The sequence below is a fragment of the Pantherophis guttatus genome, chromosome 1 (assembly GCF_059756535.1).
Source record: "Pantherophis guttatus breed Tessera chromosome 1, ASM5975653v1, whole genome shotgun sequence".
Taxonomy (NCBI): Eukaryota; Metazoa; Chordata; class Lepidosauria; order Squamata; family Colubridae; genus Pantherophis; species Pantherophis guttatus.
In genome coordinates this window covers 67,335,970-67,358,199 of record NC_142063.1, presented here as the reverse complement: position 1 = coordinate 67,358,199, position 22,230 = coordinate 67,335,970, and the positions used below count along the sequence as shown (strand labels likewise).

General features: G+C 37.9%; 1 protein-coding gene across 1 annotated transcript in view; it reads right to left on the bottom strand.

The window, feature by feature from the left end:
• DISP2 (dispatched RND transporter family member 2) overlaps window positions 1-22,023 on the bottom strand; it is a 33,319-nt gene extending 11,296 nt beyond the window's left edge. The window contains exons 1-6 of the mRNA XM_034417867.3: window positions 21,829-22,023; window positions 11,433-11,888; window positions 8,710-8,739; window positions 6,024-6,147; window positions 4,647-4,759; window positions 2,621-2,733 (exon numbers count right to left, since the gene is read on the bottom strand). Of these exons, the coding sequence (XP_034273758.2) occupies window positions 2,621-2,733; window positions 4,647-4,759; window positions 6,024-6,147; window positions 8,710-8,739; window positions 11,433-11,888; window positions 21,829-21,923 (931 nt within the window). The 5' untranslated portion in view covers window positions 21,924-22,023. The remainder of the gene's footprint in view (window positions 1-2,620; window positions 2,734-4,646; window positions 4,760-6,023; window positions 6,148-8,709; window positions 8,740-11,432; window positions 11,889-21,828) is intronic.
• Window positions 22,024-22,230: the final 207 nt, after the last annotated feature.

Genomic DNA, 22,230 nt, shown 5'->3' with positions numbered 1-22,230 from the left:
TTCTTACACTAGTTAGGATGAGATACAGTCTCACTTATGGTTGCTCTTTTTCCAGTTGTTTCAGAGCTCTTGGCAAAGCTCCAAGCTCAAGATAGGACTCCCATCAAGATATGCTGCTCGCCATAGTTTGTGATTCTGGCAGTTGAATGATAGTCCCCTACATTAGCTGCTACATTTTATATCTATTTCAATTGATCACAACAATGAAACCAGGGCAGATTGTGTTCCGGTACAACTTTAATTATAAGTAAATCACCTTGATCTTAGTAGGATTTATTTCTATTCAGACATGCATAAAATTGAATGCATATGGGAGAAGTACATCTAAAAAACCTTGGTACCTTGACATTAATAATAAGTGAATTATACATTCTACACCCAAATCCGAAGGAAGCTTTGGAATGAAATCCTACTGAACTGCCGCAAGATATTTTGAGAACAGCAGTGTTAGCAATCTGAGCAAATTAAATAAGAAACATTTGGAAATGTTATTGTGGAAATTTCTATGGCAGCCAACCAGCCATTCTCTCATCTGGGATACATTATTCCATTTCCTACTGTATTCATATGGAATCGTGCAGAGAATTTTGTGCTCACTGCATGCCTTCACTCATAACTGAGCTGTTTTGAAAGGATTTTTATTGTTGTGGTTCCTTAGAGTTTTCTTTCTGCTAAAAAACCCGGAGGTCCTCTGAAATAAGATGATGCTTCCTAATTTTTCCTCCAGTACATTAGCTATTGAGGACCTCAATGAATTGTTGCTAGATAATGGTGGTTGGAACAGCGATCATGTTATGGGAAAGTAATGAAATAGCCTCATGTATTGTAAATTAGGTTAGGCTTTTAAATTTTTAAATAATGCTGTTTTTAATCAGAATCGTCTAGCTCTAGCATGTACATATACAACCTCCTGTGTCTTCAGAAATGTGGATTTACAGGCGGCTATTACATATAAGTTGGGTTGACAAAATCAGAAATGAGGTGATAAGCCGCCTGGGAAAGCCAAGGGAAATCATCAAAAACATAAAAAAGCAAAAGTTAGAATATTTTGGACATGTGATGCGACACCCGGAAAAATACACCATACTTCACTTAATCCTCCAAGGAAAGATTGAAGACAAATGAGGTCCAGACACAAGAAGAACATTATGGCTTCAAAATCTAAGGGACAAAACTCAACAGCACTTTTTCATGCGGCTGTTGATAAAAATAGGATCTCCAACATCATCACCAACGTCCAATGACGGATATGGCACAAGAAGAAGTGTCTTCAGCAAAAGCTTTATGTGTCATTGATGACATACAATTTAGAATTTGAGGTGTGTCTGCAATGATTACCTTACATTGTTGAACTGGGTTGGTATTGAAGTAAAGTTCCTGGTTTTAAACAGAATGTTAGTTTTAGAGGTGCTGGTTGACGGGTCTCCTGTCCAAGAAGACCCCAAAGGCAAGAAATAATAGCAGACTACTGGGCCTGGAGGCATCAATGGTTTATTGCTAAATTATTGAAATGTTACCTTTTGGGATGTGCGATCAGTCCACAGGGAGAGCCCTAGACCCCACCCATAATAGTTCCCCACCCTGAGTCCTTCGGGAGTAGGACGGTATAGAAATCAAATCAAATAAATAAAATAAATAAATAATAACTGTAGTACCTCATCATCTTTAAGAACCCAAACATTTATCTGCTCCTTGTGTTTCCAGGAATTATTGCTTTTAATGGCAGTAGCAGAGGATTATTTTCTAGGCAAAATTAACTGCTAGGCAAAAGGAGGCAAATTCAGTGACAGCAAAGTAATGTGTGGGAGATAGTAATGGGCAACTGGGTGGGACCAGAGACATTGGGCAAATAAGTCAGAGTAACTAACAGTGGAGATGCTTTGTAGAAAGCCCGTAAAAGCACCTTCAAATGTGGGGTTCAATTGAAAAGAACATTTTTTAAAGGAAAAAAGATCTTCTGATATTGATATCTCTTTTGTATGCATGCATATTCTCCCCTAGCTTCTTGTAAATTAGGAAACCTTAATGTTTGTTTGGTTTTAGATCTGCAGTATATTTAAATGCATTTATACAAGATAAACATTATTGGATGGGTATATAAAAGTCTTTGACAGCTCCTCGCATTAAATAAATGAGCTCCATTCTTTCCTTTTCATAGTCTGGACACCCAATCTACACAAAGCTTATCTGGGTGAATCACGGGGGGGGGGGGGAACCCCACAAAAAATCCTTTTGACAGTCTAGTTTTACCATTCTCCTTTGTTTTCCTATTTGCTATCAATCCAGAATGCAGAGTAATTGGTTTTCATTTCAAAAAGAAAGGTTACTGTTAAATATTAGGGGGAAAATTTTAACGAAGAGGAAGAGTTCAGCAGTAGAACTGGTTCCTGAGGGAACCAGTTAAGGTCTCCTTCACAGAATGTATTTAAGTAGAGAATGGTCAGCCATCTGTTGGGAATGCTTTACCTTGAATTTCTATATAGACTAGTTAGTAGTTTGTTTGTGTGTGTTAGCATAGTGGCCAGAATGGCATCTTTCATTGCTAGCATTATTTTATTAAGTAAAATGTCGCCATTCTTGCTGTTTTGTATTCTGAAGTCTAATTTCAAATTAATCTTACCTGGAGGATTACAGAAGAAGCCATCTTTTTCGTAGTCTGGCTCCACCATCCTCCTTATTCTTGCTTCTCCTTGTAAAGCTCTCTGCCCTTTGTTGATGCCCAGATCTCCAAAGCTAACAAAAGAAATAAGGAATATCTTTAGGAAACTCTGGAACTGAGCATTGTTCTGTATCAGCTCAGCTGATTGACATAATTTCATTACACAGAGATGGAAGATGAGGCTTTCCTGTTTTGATTCCAATGATATCCCTGATTTGGAATATATAGATACATAGATTGCCATTATGTGTCTTATTTTTATTTCAATTAATTAATTTCAGGGTATATTTGGGGGCAACAATCCTCTCTTAGAATACACCGGATGTATAGTAATAGTTTCCAGCACAATAAAATAAAAATTACTTCTATCATGCAGCAAAATTCTTTCAAGTGGGAAGAAAACTTCCCTTTAAATTGGACTCCATTACAAGTGGGCATTTTAATTCTAATCTAATTGAAAAAAGAAATACTAAGCCTTTTTGGCTGCTTGCTCAATTCTTGGTTAATGTTTGTTTTCTTCCATGCCTTAACTAAAATAAAAATTGATACAGAACTACATGCTACACCTGGAGTGTGGAAGTGTCATGTATTGATATATATTGATGGTGCTATGATAAAAATGTAATTAGAGAAATTATCTATTAGGATCTTATATTCCATTTTTAATAGCTGAATATATCTGGATTATTATACAATAATGTGATAGAAAATGTCTGATAACCATTGGCTTTTCTGATATTTGAGCATCCATTTTGCAAATGAGACCAGTACTTTTAGGAATTGGGACCATCAAGAACTGGCTACAATAGGGATGCTCATTCATACACGGTTGTCATGATAGATGTAGATCATCATAAAATACCTCTTTGACAAAAAGGCAAATGAATATAACTAAAAATTAATAAATGAATACCTATTAAAAGAGAGTTCTGTGCCTTAAAATACTAAGTCAGACTTTAAACACACTATTCTCTCTCATTAAGAATGTCCTTTCCTGCCACACTTTCAGTATATTGGAGCCATACTCATCAGAGTCATTTCTCTCTTTCAGAATTCAACACTCTCCCAAGAATAAGCTTCTTGGGAGAAGTGTATGGGAGAAATTACTTTCTCATATGCAGGTATGGGGCCTAGAAACTTTAAGTTTTAAAGATGGCACCCAACTACTGGCCAGAAATTCTAGCTGGTTAGTGTTTTTCAATTTCAATTTTTTTTCCAAATCTTTATTGTCAGTGCATAACATATGTACAATGAGATTGGTTGAGTTCCCTCAGTGCACCCCCCCCCAACACAATACAACTCACAGTGAAGACAGAAAACCCCTAACCCAATAAATCATATTAACAAAACACCCAATCCTATTGCATCAGTGGGAACATGTTACACGTTGCACCGGCCCTGCAGTTCATGTTATTTCTCATTCAGGAGTCTGACAGCCCATGGATAAAAACTGTTCTTCAGCCTGTTTGTGTGGCTGGCTATACTTCTATATCTCCTTCCCGATGGTAGGAGGGTAAAGAAGTGATGACCAGGGCGAGAGTCTTGTGATTTTTAAATCATAAATTCCATTTGCCATTCGTGGGCTCAGTGGTGCCTACTAATAGCAACCACTTGTACTTATATTAAAAATGTGTGATCCTTAATCCATGCTTCCTTCAGCCATCATCATCAACAGCAATATATATTTTGCACCTGGCCCTCAAGGAATGCCATTGATGTCTTCCAAACTCCAGAATCCTACCCCCCAAAATAAGGTCTGCATTCATTTAATGGCCACAGAATCCTCAGGCAATAATCTTAAAACTGTTGAAGCAGGATGCAAAAAAATAATTCATAGAGATGATTTTTCTCACTATTTTTATGCATGTCATGTTATTGCCACTGGAATAACGACAACAATAATAGAAATAATAATAATAGAAATAATAATAATAATAATAATAATAATAATAATAATAATAATAATAATAATAGCAGCAGCAGCAACCTGTTGTCAATGAAGGGAGAAAGGGAAAGCATCTTTTTATAGCCTGTTTGGCTTTTCATATTCTTCCAAACGGTGAGCTTTCTGCCAATCTCTGTGTCTCGTGGTTCAAAACCCTATTTATAATGAAGAAAGAAGATTTTGAAAAACATTAAAAGTGTGATATTTTATCAGCTACAACAGGTATTTTGGTACATGTCCAAATCAATCTTGTTTTTTAAAATACATACAGCCTTATGATCCCAAAGTCATGAGGATGGAAAAAATAGAATAGAATCAAGATTTTCAGAGTGTCTTTAGACCAGAGCTCTTCAAACTTTGCAGCTTTAAGACTTGGGAACTTCAATTCCCAGAATGGGAGTTGAAGTCCCCAAGTCTTAAAGCTGCAACGTTTGGGGACCCCTGCTTTCGACATTCTTGTTATCATCAAAAGTTTTGAATAATCTCAATTTTTTTCATTTCAGATCATGTAACTCTAATTCATTCAGGTGGGCCTTAGGCAAGAACAATCTAGAGGGTGAGGTTCAAAACAGGCAAGATGGCAGTCATGGTGGCACAATCCAAGCCAGGTGGGATCATTTTATGTGAATAGATATGGGAGAGACTTACACTAGGCTGCCTAACTTCCATCTTGTCTGTTTTGACACCTTTTGTAATATGTGAATAAGTCCATTTACTTGTTTTGACTACTTTTTATGTTGATGCTGCCTTGCAAGGAATCTTTAAGAATTCTGTTTACCAAATATATAATGGAGCCCATTCACATTTTAGAAAAGCCCATAATTTATCCCAGAATGTATAAAGGACGTATCATTTAATGATTTTAAACCATCTAAAAGGGCAGAATTTAAAAACAGTACTTTAAAGGTTAGTCTCTAATTTTTTTCCCCAAGCATTCTCACTGATGCTTTCCCTATAGGAAGAGGAAAAAGGTGGATGAAGTAGATAACAATAAACAAAAAGTTAAGCACTGTGAATCTAGTTCAGTATTAATTAGTCTGACTAAAAGCCTTCAAACATACTCTCAATTCTATCTGGCAATTGAGTTTAACTTCTTTATATATAAAGCACCCATCTATGTGGCGCTTCCCTTAACATTTTAGCTTAAGGCTTCTTAAAGCACTCAAAATTCATTCAAGTTTCTGGAAAAGTATGGTGAAATGCAGTTATCATCCTGAGATTTACTTCTGCATGTTACTGGGTGGAGAGCAAACTTTTAAAGTAATCATCCTCAAACTCTAGTCCTCCAAAAGATTAATATCCCCACCATCTCCCAGTCCTGTGAAAACAGTTCAGCTGTAGTCTGGGAAACATCAAATTGGGCACGGCTCTTTGAAATTACAAATAAACTCCCAAGTTATGTAATCAGTATGAACTTACCCACATGGGCTCAGAAAAATCTGGCACATTTCCTACTAGTAGGCCCACCAAAGTACAGATCAACACAGTCACCGAACAGAACACTAAGACAGCAATTGGCCACTCAGCAATCACTTGGGATAAACTAAGAAAGAAGCAATAAAATAAAATAAAAACTCAAGCAACTGCTTTTTCTTTCTTTTTCTATTCCATTTGATTTGATGATCTGTCACAGGGTAGAAAAGTAAATAGGCAAAACAAATAGATGGGTTTTAAAAATAATCTAGTGATGTCATTTGATGACTTCCCTGCAAAGAGAGTCAATGGTGCTATTGCCCATATTTGCCTTCTCACACAAGTATCTGTTATTTTTATGTAACAACAAGTGTTATAATCCCCATAGGATGAGGACTATATTGTAGCATGCTGGGTTCTAGTTCAAGGAAGATTGTTCCAAGCTGTCATGCAAAATGTAATTGATGTCCAGTCCTCCAAAGGCAAACAAGCAAAACGTATTGTGAGAACATAATCCTAATCTCTCGTGTTTCCTTCCTTTGATATGGCCTTTTACCAAATTTGGGGAGCACTCTTATTTTGTTTTAAAGATTTCACAGTTAAGTGGTTCTTTTCCCTCCATCTGATCAAAATTGTTGGTGTCTCCTGCCAACTAGATAAACTCAGAACATAAGATCTCTATTAGGTCAGGTCAGGGGCCATTTCTTCCAGTACTTTCCCCACACAATAGTCAACCAGATGTCTTCAGGTACCTCAAATGGACAATAGTGGAGATTGGCATCTAGTTACAATTTCCAATGTATTGAATTTTTATGAGATTTATTTTTGCTTTTGTTTACACTATTAGGGAACATTCCACACACTTATATTTTGAAGTAAGATGGTTTGAGATTTGTTTTTCTTTTTTCCTGAAATATAAGTACTAGTGTAGTCCTTCATCCTCACATTACATTTCTGTAACGGATGTCTTACCATCATAAATAAACAATGTCATCAATTTGAAGTTAAAGCACGTAAAACACAAAACATGACTCATTTCATGCAATGAATCAGTATATCTGGGTATCTGCAGAATACAGTAAGAAAAAGTTTACATGTGGCTGTGGTGGTTTAATTGAAGCTCCATCTGGTTTTTATGTGAGTTGTGATGGACAGGAAAAACAGGTGGAGCTTCTGACACACCATCATGGCTGCCATCTTGATTTATTTAATTATTTTTGCTATTACACTCTGAAGACACTTGATATATTCAGGAGGATACAATCCCTGTTTATAAAATAGAGATACATTTTTTGGGTCAGAAATTCTCTGATAAGCCTTAGTATTCAACAATCATAGCACAACAAGTTTGCCGCTTTTGACATTGGGCAGTTTTACTGGGCTGCATCTTCCAAACTTCTTAGCCCAAAGCGCACAGACTGGGATTATTAGCTACATAGATGGGAAAGTCTGAAGCATAAGAAATTGTATTTTAATAAATCTAGTATAACTCAAGCCTGAATGTAAGAAAATGTATAAAACTGTGAAAGGAAATGTGTTAAAAGAAAACCAAACAAGGTCACCTAGCAAATATGTCAGTGGCATACAATATGTGTGCTGAATCTTGACACTTTAAACAAAAAATTTGAAGCATTAATAAAGCCAGTTCCAAGCTAAATACTGTAAATAAGGAAAGTAATGATTACATGATGAAGAATGACTAGATGTATTGTGTAGGCATACTGCTTATGGGTACAGTAGTTTTTTTAAAAAAAAATATGGGCCTGATTTTTGCAGTCTTATCTGCTTTAGATAGAATAAACTGAAAAAAAACACACACATGTAACTCAGCCAATGCAATGTGACTGTATGACCCTCTCCCATTTCCAAACTCTGAGGAAATCATAAATGATTCCAGGAATACTTATTATCATGGTGCATGAATAATAGAGAAAGGGGGCCAAACTATGACAGTATTTCTCAAGCTCAGCAACTTTAAGACTTGTGGACTTCATCTCCCAGAATTCCATAGCCCCCTTTCTCTACACATTGTAAAAATTGCTGATAATGAGAAACACTGAGCTATGATAGAAGAAAATAGTGACAACAAACAAAGCACTATGCATTCAAGCAACCTACCCAGAAATGAATGCCATATGCAACATCTGGATTGATGCTAGGATAAATATGTGAAATTGTTCTTAAACTAATATTCTAAATACAGGGGGGGTTACACTCCATTAAACAGATTGCTTCTCTAAAAATGTAGGGGCTTGCTTTATAAGTCCTGTAACCCAGATCCAAAAAGAAGCAGCTGACCAAGACCAAACCATGATCTAGCTATTTAGATAAGTACAATTTTAGGAAAGCAAAGTACATCTACCACAAAGTGGAATCCAAACAAGTGGGAAGCTTTTTAATGAGACCCATGAACTCTTAATCTAACTCAGAGCTGTCAAACTCTCGGCCCACTGGCCAGATGCATCACGCCAGATGTGCCACGCCCACATCTGGTTTAGCGAAGGAGAAAAAAGTCCCGATACATCACGTGACGCCATCGTGATGACGTGAGTTTGACACTCCTGATCTAACTGCTTGCCTTTGCCTGCTTGGAATTATTCAAAAGTAATATTTTGGCTCATTCTAAATAACTGGATTGAAGGAAGAAAATGTGAAATAATAGAAGGGCATGAAATAATGGATTTTAACGTACCTCTTTGGCATCCTGAACACTTTGTCATGTCTGTAGGGAGAAAGATAATCATCGGCTTATTAATTTCATGCCAAGCATAGTTCTTTATTGATTTGACCATTTAGCCTTCTGAGCAAGAAAAATGCAAAGTCAAAATTCCATGCTATAGCACAGGCAATAAGCCCTAATGGGCAGTATCTATACTTTGATTGTTTATTTCAATCAGGAGTGAAATTTATTCATCTGATCAGTAACTGCATGTTTTAAATCCCCAGTATTTCTCAAACTGGTATTTGTGGGTTTAAAGTGAAGAATTTAGACCAACAAAAAAGCTAGCGAGTGCTAATGCTGGGAAGGCTAATCTAAGATTTTTTTTTTATTTTCCTCTGTGTTAAATTCAAAGTCATGCTAAATAAAGATAATTTATACATAATTTTCATCATCGTATTTACAGAATGTTGAATCATATTTGTAGCTTTTCAAACTCATCAGGACTTTCTTTGGAGATAAAACACTTACTTCCAAATCTTGCTTGACCTCAGAGATACAATTTCTATGGTGTTGAATTTTGCTGTAGATTAGGAGTTAAGAATCTTTTCAAGGATTTTGTTCTATACCTTTGAGAGATTAGGACTGCTAGGATTCCACCCCTCCTAAGGCAATACTTTATAAGACTTTTCAAATTGAAATTTGACTTGCAGTTGCCCCCATAGACAACAACATACCTCTGGTGGAGATCAGAAAGAAGGCAAAATATTATTGCTCCTCAGAAAAGGGATACAATGTACTCTTTCATAACACCTTGCCTCCTTATGCCTAGCTCTTACTTCCTTATAAATCAAGAAAAGTACAAAGAATGTCCAGATTAAGACCTCTTAATGGTTTTAAGAGGCACTGCCAAGACCTCTACTCTACCAAGAGCCAGGCATCAATAGAAAGCTCAACAAATTTGCAAGCTCTACTAGGGCCATAATATTGACATGACTTTTTATGATAGAATGGAAGTGAAATATGATACCCATTAAAATGTAGGCACCTTTTTAGATATCAGGGTTTACTGAATTGATCAGTTGATTAATTTATGAATCAAGTGCTGAAATTCTGCTTCTGAAATATAAACACAAGTATTTCTATTGAAAGCATGGGGCAGCTTTTCCCAACTTGGTGCCTTGCAGTTCCTATCATTCTATATCAGTAAGGGAAGGTGACGGCTGCATAGAGTGGGAGCTAAAATCCACCACTTCTCTAGGGCACAAACCATGCCTTTATGTACAATGGCCTTCAAAGTTGCCTGTACTGCTTGAAATAGGAGAGGTTATGGGGAGCAGGAGGATGAATGGATCGGAAACTATGCAAACATAGCAGAACGTGCTAGGAAACAGCCAAGAAGCTAGTGAAAAACTGGATTTACCAGTTTCCTTAATATTACAGGAATAATGCTCAGTAATATTGATGACATAGAAATATTTTAAACTACAAAAAAAAAAAAAAGATAAATACCAACTTTCCAGCTTGTGATTTGTACCTATTTTAAAAACATCAGCATGCAGGATCCAAAATTGAGAATGTTGAAAATTACTTCTAAATTAGGAATTTTTTCATCAGAATTTTGTCAAGGGAAATAAGAATTTTGTCAAGGGATTATTTTCTCAATCTTCCCCATCCAATTTATTCTAAAATAAAAGCTGATTGCTCGCCCAGTCAGGAGAAAAGCCTATATTAGCCATATATCATACAGCATTCTAAAGATTAAATAAATATTCCAGAATTTGTTTCTGCCTCTAAAACTTTTTAAAAATATGATCTTTAAAAACTTTCTCTGGAGTAAAAACACACAAAGAATAACACTGCAAAACCCAGTTGGAAAAAGCAGATGTATTGATTTATGGTACGTGGAGTTTTAGAGCTAGACTTAGCTCCCAGGGGTGCATTAATGCTTCAAAATAACACAACAAGCAACCCTTAGACTGGCCTGATGCCAGGAAGGGGATCATTAAACTTCAGCTACTAACGTTGGATAAAAATAAAATGCCTGTTGTCATTAGGTATGGTCCAATGAGAAATTAATGAAGGGAAAGTTATTAAATGAGACTAAGGCCAGCCTATAAACCATCTTGTATCCTGAGGGTCTTTTCATACCTTTTATAGTGTCATATTCACACTTTGCTATTGAATTTAGTTTGGCTAAGGAGTCATACCCAATCTTAAATTCCAGAGGAAATGGGAATATCTTCATTATATTCACTCAGTTTGTTTATCAGCTATTTGAACAGGTTCCCACATCCAAAGTCTCAAAAAAATTCAATGGCTACTGTATTGTGCAGGTAAAGTAATGCTCTAAAATTAAGCTACTGATGAAGAACGTATAACATTAGGATAGATATGGAAAGGCTATTTTAGAAAGAAATGCATCATCTGTTTCTCCCCAAAAGATCAAAGAATAAATGAAATATCTGTATACACATATACACACACCTATTATGATTTCATTAGAACTAATGTAGAGCTCACCATAGTGGGAAGAGAGTGAGCAGGTGATAGGAGTTCCTATTGCTCAGTCCATTCTCCACTACTACCCATGAATGGACAGCTTCCCCTTCCTTCCCCTTTTTTGACTCTTATCTTTTATGCAGCTGTCTACTAGACAGGGCTTCAGACTCTCTTGCATAAGGGAACAGATGCCTTCCACACCGTCCATCACTCTTATAGCGACATGCTAATCTGCCAGAATGTGTGGTTCTTACCTGACTGTTACAACGTGGTGTTGCACTGGCCGTATGTGCTGCTGGTCGTGTGGCCATTGCTTCCATCTACTCTCAGTAGTCTCATGTCGGGGAGTTGATAATGAATCCCCACTGGAGCGATGGGAGCACAAAGTAGCTCGGTCCCCATGTCCTGGCAGAGGGGGCAAGGCATAGCTGCTTCTGGTGGCTTCTTGGTGGTTGCAGTGATAATACAGGTGAGGCTGGAAGGAGTCCTGAGAGCCAGATGGCACCTGGCCATTGGACCGAGTGGAGATGGGTGCAAGTTTATGTCTGGAACTGGGCTGATGGTACCTCACTGTGTTTGGAGAAGCATTGAGCAGACAGTGATGGACTGGGCATCTCCTTCCCCAGGAAATTCCGCTAGGGCTTGACTCAGCCTTCCTGATCTCTGGTACATTAAGACAGGCTTGACCAAACTCTAGGTTTGCTTTTTCTCTGCAAAAAGAAAACATCAACTTTGCATCTTTCCTTTCTGGTTCTATCTGCTTTTCCCACAAAATGTAGTAAAATATAATAAGTGACATGATGCACAATATATAACACTTGACATTATCCCTTAAGTAAAAATAAAACTTGTCATAACCTATGTTAGGGGTCGGCAACATTAAACACTCAAAGAGGCATTTGGACCCAAAAACATCGGGAGCCACAAAATCTTTCCCATGCATAACTATTTCCTGAGAGGCCACAGAACTAGCATATGTAGTTGAATTAAACATTCTGTTTTCTTGGCCTAACGGGGTCTAAAAACTCAATAAATTGTATGCCGGCTGTAATGCATATTTTGAGCGACGGAGCCACAGCAGAGGGATGAAAGAGCCACATGTGACTCCAGAGCCACGGGTTGCTGATCCCTGATTTACGTAAATATTAAATAAACAGACTTGAATCTTCCATAATTAGCATAGTATCATCAACCGTGTTCCACCAATATATCTCTTAAACTTGTATTATGCAGGCAGCAAGGTTCCTGACGAAATGCTTTGCTCCTCAGATAGAATGACTGGAGAATAGGATTTCAGCCTTGGTAGTACATCCCCTTTGACTCTATTGTTCCCATCAGTGGTGGAACAGAAGAAAGCAATAACACTCTAGCATCCAGATGGGAAGAGAAGAGATGGGGTAATGAAGAAGCACATCCTGTTGCCCTGCTCAAGCCAGCTTCGTTGTGACTTCTCAAATCTGCAGGCACTTCTCATTTTGAGAGAAAATCAAAATAATTAGCAAATTTTATCATTCACAAATCTATGCTCTCAATGCTTCAAAAACGTAGGCTTGCGAATCCAGAGAAACAGATGAGTCAAAGGAACTCAGTTTATAGATTTTTTAAGTAGCCACACAAAAAACATTTATTTTATTCCTGTAATTTCTTTACATTGGAAGAAGAAATGAACATGCAATAAGTTTAACCAATATTTTTTATAGTTAGCCACTTTAAGTTCTTAGAAGGAAAGCAGCAATAATAGTGATAATTAATTTGAGGATCATTAACTAAAATTAACCGTTTTCTGAAGAAAGATGATCTACGAGGGCTGAATGAAAAGTAATACCTCCAATATTGTAAGTGCCAACAGATGGCAGCACTGATGTGCTAATTACAGAGGTCTTCAAACTTGGGCAGCTTTAAGACTTGTGGACTTCAACTCCCAGAATTCTCCAGCCAGCATAGGATATCTGGCTGGAAAATTCTGGGAGTTGAAGTCCACAAGTTTTAAAGCTGCCCAAGTTTGAAGACCTCTGTGCTAACAGATCTGAAGTGTTCTTTAGGACCTGTCTTTTTTCACTCTAGTAGTTGGTAGAAAGTTGCTGTGAGAAAGTTTGTGCTGCTGTTGTTTGTGAAAGAGAAACCTACAGCAGCTACTTATCAATGCACTTTAAGCAATGTAACATGATAGATTCAGGTTGATTGTGGTGATGACTGAATTGATGTGAGTCCTGTGCATTGTTTTAAAAGAATACAAAGGCAGCTAAGTGGAAGAGCTGACTTGTATGATCAAGAACGAAGTGGATAACCCATGATAACAGCCAATAATTTCACATGAGACATATTGATGAACTAATTAACTGGCAATAGGTGGATTATTCAAAAGGAAATTACTGACAACTGCATTTCATTGGAATGTATGCATTACATTACTGGTGTTTTTAAATATTAGAGCAGGGGTGAAATCCAGCAAGTTGTGATAGGTTCTGGAGAACCGGTAGCGGAAATTTTGAGTAGTTTGGGAAACCGGCAGCGGAAATTTTTAGTAGTTCGGAAAACCAGCAAATACCACCTCTGGCTGGTCCCAGAGTGGGTGGGAATGGAGATTTTGCAACATCCTTCCCCCAGGAGTGGGGAGGGAATGGGGATTTCTCCTGCCATGCCCACCAAGCCATGCCCACCAAGCCATACCCACCCACCAAGCCACGCCCACAGAACCTGTAGTAAAAAAATTTGAATTCCACCACTGTATTAGAGGGAACATGCCTGATGGGTTCCTCACCTGATGATGACAGAAACAAAAGGTTCAGGAATTGAAATTTGCATCAGTACCAAAGAAATATGGAAGTTATTTTTTTCTACATTTTCTTTTTCCACTTCCTTGTTTGTACCCCATAATTTTGTTTTTTTCCTGCTTGTTCCCTTTTTCTTTCTAATTTTTTTCTTATTTATAAAAAATATTCTATACTTTTTTTTTGAAATTTAATAAAGTTGTAAAAATAGAGTTGACATTTGCCAGCAATTGTTGTTGTGCTACTAGAACTAAAGTGAGGGATTTGTTCACAGCATCTTGACAGCTGATTAGTCCATGAAATATCATCACAAAGCTTCACCTGCGAGCAAAAAAAAAAAAAATTCAAAACCCAGGCTTGGCAAGAAAATAAGGATTACAGATTTATTGGGATGCAGCTGGTATTATTCACATGGATTTCCTGGAATCTGAAACTACTATCAATTCAGAACATGAGATTGCAACACACAAATCTTTGAAACATTGATTAAGCAGAGTTTGCAAACACAAGAATGGGATTGTGTTACTAACAACACTGGGCTCATATTTCACAAGTCACCTAAGAGGTAATTGAGTAGTTGGATCTCACTATCTCACCTCATCTATCATTCAATCCAGACTTGTTGTCATGCAACTTTACCTTTTCCCTAAATTGAAAGAATGCCTTCATGGCATTTGTTTGAATGTTCAAATACAGAGGCAGAAAGGACCGTCAGAGCTTGGCTGAAGAGACAAATTTCATGATGGCTTTAAGCAGTTTTCCATTGTGTGTAAATAACAGTGTTGTGTGGAGAAGTGAATAATAGAGTTATATCTGAACTCATTTTAAGGATTGCTTTCCTGTTTCATTTATTAAGATATCCTTATTTAAACTAAAATTATGGAGGTGGAAACATTACTTTTTATTCGACTCTTGTAGCTCAATATGTTTATTCCTATTACACATAAATGCCATCATACCATCTTTCATTGGCTGGTTGATATCACACATCCTTTCTGTTCTTCTCTTGAACTACAGCCAGTGGCTAAGATGCCATTTTGTATATAGAGTCATAAGATGGATTGATGCAATGATGCATAGATTTTTTTAAAAAAACAATACTCTTTGGATTCTTATAATGATCTCAAATTACACTCAACTTCATGTTTTTAAGCTAAGGAGCAGACAATTAGGGAACAAGGAAAAATGCTAAAAAGCTTTGACACTTTATATGGCTTATCTCTGAGCAAATAGTTGGCCAACGATGTTCTTTTATCTTAAGGGAAACTTCAAACCCATTTTTAAATTGCACGCTAAAACAATTAACATTTTCTTTTTAGTTCATAAATTAGTAATGCCATTAGGTCTAATTTGTCAGAGGCAATCTATATATTCTTTCCTTTGGGTGTCATTTTTAGGGTGACTTTTTAACATAGTCATTCGGTCCATTTAACCAAGGAGAGCAACTGCCTCCATTACCCTCTCAGATTGTCGTATTTAAGTTAATCCATTGATTTATGGATAATGATCTATCACAATGAGCAACAGCAACAAAAAAAGAACTTAATGGACAGTGAAGTCTCCCATTATTATAGCTCTGTAATAATAATGTTGATGCTGTGTAGTGTGAGCTGAAATGTTCCCCCAATCATAGCACAGAGACAGCAGCAGCAGCTTTCAAATGTTGGTCTCCCAGCTTCGTTTGCCTTGCCCAGCTGGTTGCGGCCATGAAACAAAGAAAGGAGTCAACAAAGCAGACAACACAGAAGAAAAAGTGGGGGACAAGAGCTCAACTTTGGCAACGCAGCTGCTTAATTGCTTTTCTTGATTTGTCTCCCCTATCATTTTCATTAGCAGAAAATCTCTCTGTTTGTACCAGAAACCAAAAATATTCTGAGAAGCAAAACAAGGAAAAAGGAAATAGTACTGAATGGGGGAAGATGCATAAAACATCCTCCTCCTTGTCGTCGTCCTCCTCCTCCTCCTCCTTGTCGTCCTCCCCCTCCTCCTCCTCCTCCTCCTCCTCCTCCTCCTCCTCCTCCTCCTCCTCCTCCTCCTCCTCCTCCTCCTCCTCAACTTAGCCATTGTCTATCCCCTGCCACATGAAGACCTCTTCCGCATGTTTCCAACCAATATGATCCTAAGCTTTCTTTTGCCAACTGGGCCCTCAATACTTACTGATGTCGTCAATCCATCTTGTTTTAGGTCTCTTTCGTGGATGCTTTTTATCAAGTGGGATCCATTCTATGTCTGCCTTGGTCCACCTGCCATCAGTTCTTCTTGCTATGTGACTGGCCCATTTCCATTTCCATTCTTTTACTCCCTTGATGATGTTGTATATTTAGCACATAAAACAAACTACAAGAATTGCAGAACTGCTGTGGAAATAATATGCGGTTTGTTCTTTTGCCTCAGTTCAAGTTCAGGATATTCCAATAGTCAGTTATAGTTCTAAGGACTGCTTGGCATTCATACAATATATAAAATATTGAAAGAGTTCAAAATCTAATAAAATATATAACACAGCCCCCCCAATAACTTTTTGTGTGTATTCTGTTGAGCTTTTCTCCCCATTTTCATTAGTTCCCCCAATTTCTGAAAAAAGGCCAGGGCAGGATTTCCTTTGAAGATTTTAGGAGCTCATTCAAAAACTAATATACTGGAACAAGAATGCCTGAAACCAAATGAGAAGCAATGCTAATTTTTCAATATACTCCTTTAAATATTCCCACTGATTCAAGCCTGCAGGCTGTCATAGTATGAATTAATTGAAATTTTTGAACAGTATTTAAAGACAGATCAAACATGCTCTGGTTGTCAAACGTAGACATCGTTCATGCTTATGCCGTGGCAGTTAATTCACAATTTGCTAAGAAGTTGTAGTGTTGCATCAACCTGTCAATGAAAAGAACTTTTAAGATGTTTCTTTTTTCTGAACCAGTAGCAGTGCCATATCCATAAGCATCCTCAAATTGTGTGCATGAGCTTTCGAAGATAATGCCAAACGAAAGTGTGAAAGCAGTATTTTACAGCACTGTTCATCTTCCCATAATTGAGTATCTCTGTCTTGTTTGGACCATTCAGCCTATTCATGCTTAGGACTCCTACCATGACAACTAGTTTTATTAATAGGGGAGATAAAGCTGAACATAAATAGTGCATCATTCCAAACTGCCTCTAGTTTCATGTATAGATGTTTTAAAATAATGAAAGATACAAGGAAACTCTGTGGAACCTCTTAAGTCATGTTTCTGAGGGCAAGGCTGCAGTCCTTTGGCTCTTTTTTAAATAGTAGAGATACAGTGGTACCTTGGTACTCATCATTAATTTGCTCTGGGAGGTGTGATGAATCCCAAAAATGATGAAACAAATTTTTCCCATAAGGAATAATGTAGTGAGTCACAAGGCAGCCGACACCAACATATTCTGGCTTGTGCATTGAGTATCAAACAAATGAGGAATACTGGGTCAAAGTTTTCACATCAAAATGTGTTGAGTACCAAATTGAGTACAATGGAACCTTGGTACTCAACTGCTTTGAAACTCAAAGCAGTCGAGTACCAAGGTACCATTGTAAAGCTCTCATAATACAGTTTCTCTTGTTCCTCATCTAACTGAGTACCAAATTTGATGAGTTTCAAAGCACTTGAGTACCAAGGTACCATTGTAGAGCTCTCATAATATGATTTCTTTTGTTCCTCATCTAATTGGCTAGGGTCACAATGGGCCTGACATCTTGTCAAGATAATCAATTGAGTCAACCATTCAGTACTGGAAGGACTGTTTCAAATATTCAGGCCAGTCTGGTAAATATCTTAATTCAGGATATCCAGAAATTCCTAAATTTGCACCACAATATCTTTTTCCAAATATAATATTTTGGAAACTTTGAATTATTTAATTCCTGGCAGCTCCATTTTTTAAAAAAGAATAATGTACCATATTTTTCAGACTATAAGACACGCAGGGAATATAAGATGCACCTTAGTTTTTGGGGAGGAAAATAAGATAAAAGCTGATTGGCAGGTGGATCAGCCTCCTGGAATACCTCCAATCAGCTGTTCCCAAAGGTGAACTTTAGCAACAGGTTCATTGGTTGTGAGCTCTGCGCCTTGCTTTTTTTCAGCCTCTCAAACGGAGGTTTCAGAGGGTTTTTTCCAGCCTCTGAAATCTCTGTTTCAGAGGCTGGGCGGGGCTACATTCAGTATATAAGATGCACCCAAATTTTCACCCTCTTTTACGGGGGAAAAAGGTGCATCTGAAAAAATATGGTATTCTGGTCTGACAAATCATTAGGCTTAAAACACTGACAAGAATTTTATAATCACAATAGCTAGGCAAAAATAAAAAAATGGGCCTATATTTTAAGCATTAAAAGAAAACTGATTTGCAATATAAAATATGCTAACAATATGGCCCCGTACCTCTACACAGGTAATCCTCTTACAATCATTCATTTAATGACCATTACAATGACAAAAAAAAAGATTTAGTTACAAAGAGACAAGTTACAAAAGAAACTTATGACTTTTTTTCACCCTTATGATTACTGCAACTTATTCATGGTCACGTGATCAAAAGTCAGACACTTGGCAACTGGCATGTATTTATGACAGTTGCAGTGTCCTGGGGTCATGTGATCACCTTTTGTGACCTTCTGATAAGCAAAGTCAATTGGGAAACCAGATTAATTTAACAACCATGTTACTAACTGAACCATGGCAGTGATTCACTTGACAACTGTGGCAAGAAAGGGCATAAAATGAGGCAAAATTTATCTCGCTTAGCAATGGAAATTTTGGGCTCAGTTGTGGCGTTGCTTTGACTTTTAATTCAGTAGTTCCCAGTTTTCTTTCTCGAGTGATACTTAAAGCTGTAAGAATATGCGCATCAATTTTTCATTAGATTTGTATGGAGGTTAGACCTGAAACTTCACAGAGCAATTCAAACCAAATCAATTATAATTGAAGAATATCTGGAACATAGAATTTTAGATTTCCACAAGGCAATAGACAAATATCTGCCAAGATTTAAAATGCTCCCAAGACCAAGACCAATTAATTTGGCTTGTCTTCTGCATGCAAAATTATCCCAGGCTACAACATTTGGAAACAGCCAAAGCATAATAAGATCTAACTCATAATGTTATAGTATAATGCTCAGCTAGAACATATCTTTTACTATATTAAAGACTGATCCTCCCCTCCTTCTCAATCTAATGCATCTCTTGTGAACGTGCTTCTTGAAAATTCTTCTTTGAGTAAAAAAGTAACCCATTTCACAAAAACCGCTTACTATTTAAGTGCTTGTATATGGATGAATATTAATCAGTAGGACAAATTTTGTCCAACTTCATTTATTTATTTTTATGCTTTTATGCCTTATTATTTTATAAATAACTCAAGGTGGAGAACATATGTAACACTCCTTCCTCCACCTATTTTCCCTATAATAACAACCCTGTGTGGTGGGGTTGGGTTGAGAGAGAGTGACTGACCCAAAGTCACCCAGATGCCTAAAATGGGACCAGAACATGCAATCTCCTGGTTTCTAAGCACTTTAACAATTGCACTAAACTGGCAAACTTTAATCAAATTGTGATTAAGCATGCAAAAAATTAAACGAGTGTGACGGAGACCGAGCCAACAGTAGCAACTGTTGGAGGCTGGTTCAATAATGATTATATTGTAGGAATGTGCAGCAGGTTAGGGTAAAGACATAACCGTATTGTAGAACTGCGTAGGAATTCTTAAGCATTTTCAATGCTTCCATCCAGAATGTACTTGGTGATGTTACAGTGGTATCACTAAGTGAACTAGGAGTGGGCAAGGCAAAGTTAAATTGGCAGGATAAAATTTGTTGGACACTTAGCACACATTTTATTCCTTTTTTAAAAATAAAATAAAATAAAGAGTAGAAAATTGTTCCATGTTCTCAAGTTTGCTGTGTAATTTTCTAAGGTGGTCTTGGAGACCTCACAAAAGATATACGGGGTTACATGGAGACCCCATGGATTGCTCATATTTGCCCTGAAATGCTTTCTAATAAGTAATAATCAAACAATTGTGTTTATTGAACATATTTCTGTATAAGAAGGAAGGAGCTATTCAAACTTTATTTATTTATTTATAAAATTTATTGGATGCCCATCTTACCTAACTTGGGACAGCTTACAGTCTTTTGGGATCTACCAAAGTAATTTTTAACCCAATATCTTAATACCTACACCAAACTGGCAGTCAGGAAGCTAAAAGAAAGTTTCACCAAACTGTAAACATTAGATTATAAAAGAGGTAAAAAATAGAATGCAATGTCCAGTTTGGAAGTGGTAAGAGCAAAAGACAATAAAGCAGACTACCCATTTTTTTGGCCAACAAATTATTGAGACAATGATAAACAACCGCCAACCCTTCTTAATTGTGTGGCTTCTGCTTTGCAGAACATCAGTCCAAATTATTCACAACCACCCAGGTTGGAAAATAGCTTTGAGGATCTTTTGAGGGTTCCATTAGGGTTCCATTATGCCTAATTATAACATGATTAATCAACTGAGAATACTGTACCAAGATTAACCCCACCCAAACTGCTGGGAATTTTTGCCCTTTTTCCAAGATACTTTGAAGATATCAGATTGGGAAGGGTGACATTTACATTGTTCCAACTATTAGGATTAATGCTTATTGTTTATAAAAATAACAATTTCCCCTAACTAGTCGCCGTGTACTTCACAAAGTGACCCAACAGGAAACGTTTTTAAACCCCACATATTGTTTTCTTCTTTTAGAACTGTTGGTAGGATCTCTTTTTCTGACAATATCTGTTTTTTCTTGTAAAAGAAAAGAGTCATATTTTTAAGTACTGTATGCAATTTTTCTGGGTGGCAATGTTTATTGCTTGTTACATATATCTGCACTTCTTTCTCTTCCACCAGCATTAAAGACACTGAATTAGTCTGGTTAAAAGGAGGAAGAGGAAAAGGAAAGAGGAGGGGAAAAAAAACCTGTCCAGTCCTGCCTTGGCACCACTTTTTAAATAGTTAGCAAGCATGTGCAAAAACATTTGTCTTGTTTTTTTGTGGTGCCACAGTAGAGGGCTTCACCTCATTGTTTTGTTTGTTTGCTGGATTGTAGGAAGAAGTGTTCTCTGACACAAACAGCAGTTATGTACCTCAAGGATATATGTATCATATCATGTTAATTGAAGATATAAGAAGGCAGGCTTCACCCTGTAGCTAAATAAGCAAAGTGACTCATTTGCTGGTGCAAGAAAATACACTTAGGCATTAGCTGGCTCAAGAGGAGGCTAGTTTGCATATGGCTTCCCAAAGGCACATAGGGATGCATTTTAGATAAAGCCTCCTGCAGCTATCCATTCTTCCGCACCTACAGAATGGAGCAAAAGAAAGAGATCTCATGCCATCATGGATCAGCTGTACTCAATTTTAGTGGCCCTTACTGCCCAGCTTTGCAGAAGACAGCATGTTCTTTATTGCTGTTCCTCATCTACTCCACATCTTACAATAGCAACTTTTGAAAGAAGGGTGGTCTAGTTAGGTGAAGTATGTGTGTGTGGGTGGAGGAGGGTACCAGACAGGAGAGCTGTATCAGTTGGATGCTTGGATTGTTTGGAAAAAAACAAACAGATCCCCCCCCCTCCCAACTCCACCATTTTCCATCGCCCAAGGGAGATGCCTCTATTGTCTGGGAAATGAACGGCTCGCTTGGGGGATGCTATTGGCAGACTGATGTAGGGAAGGAGTGGATGGCAAGGAAGCATAAATAAACCCTGCAAAGGAAAGTCCGACGCCAGAGAGACGAGGGACCAGGGAATGGAGGGTGCAAACCCACCACCTCCTTGACCGCCTAGCAGGCAAAGCCCATGCCCTGTACTCGAGCCATACCTGGAGGAGCAGCACCCTTTCTCGGGGAGCTTTGCCTCTGCCCTCTGGCTGGCAGTCGCCTGGACCAGCGCCTGGGAGCCAGCCGCGCCCTCCATGGCCCTCCACACACACCCTGTCCGCTCTTACGGAGTCTTGGGGGGCTGCAGCTGAGGGCGGGTGGAAGGCGCTGTCCGCAGCTCCGCGGTGCTGAAAGCTCGTTCCAACGCTGCAGCGGCGACTCTCGCCACTGACAACAGCGCGTGCGCTAATCTTGGGCGACCGGATCGAGGAGGAGACCGGGTCGAGTCGGCCACGTGGTCCGACGGCTGTCAAGAGAAAGAGGGACCGTCTGGCCCCGTTGATGGGTCTTAAGAGGAGGTTCCCTGTACACCAATGCTCTCTTGTGTTAAAGGACACCTTCTA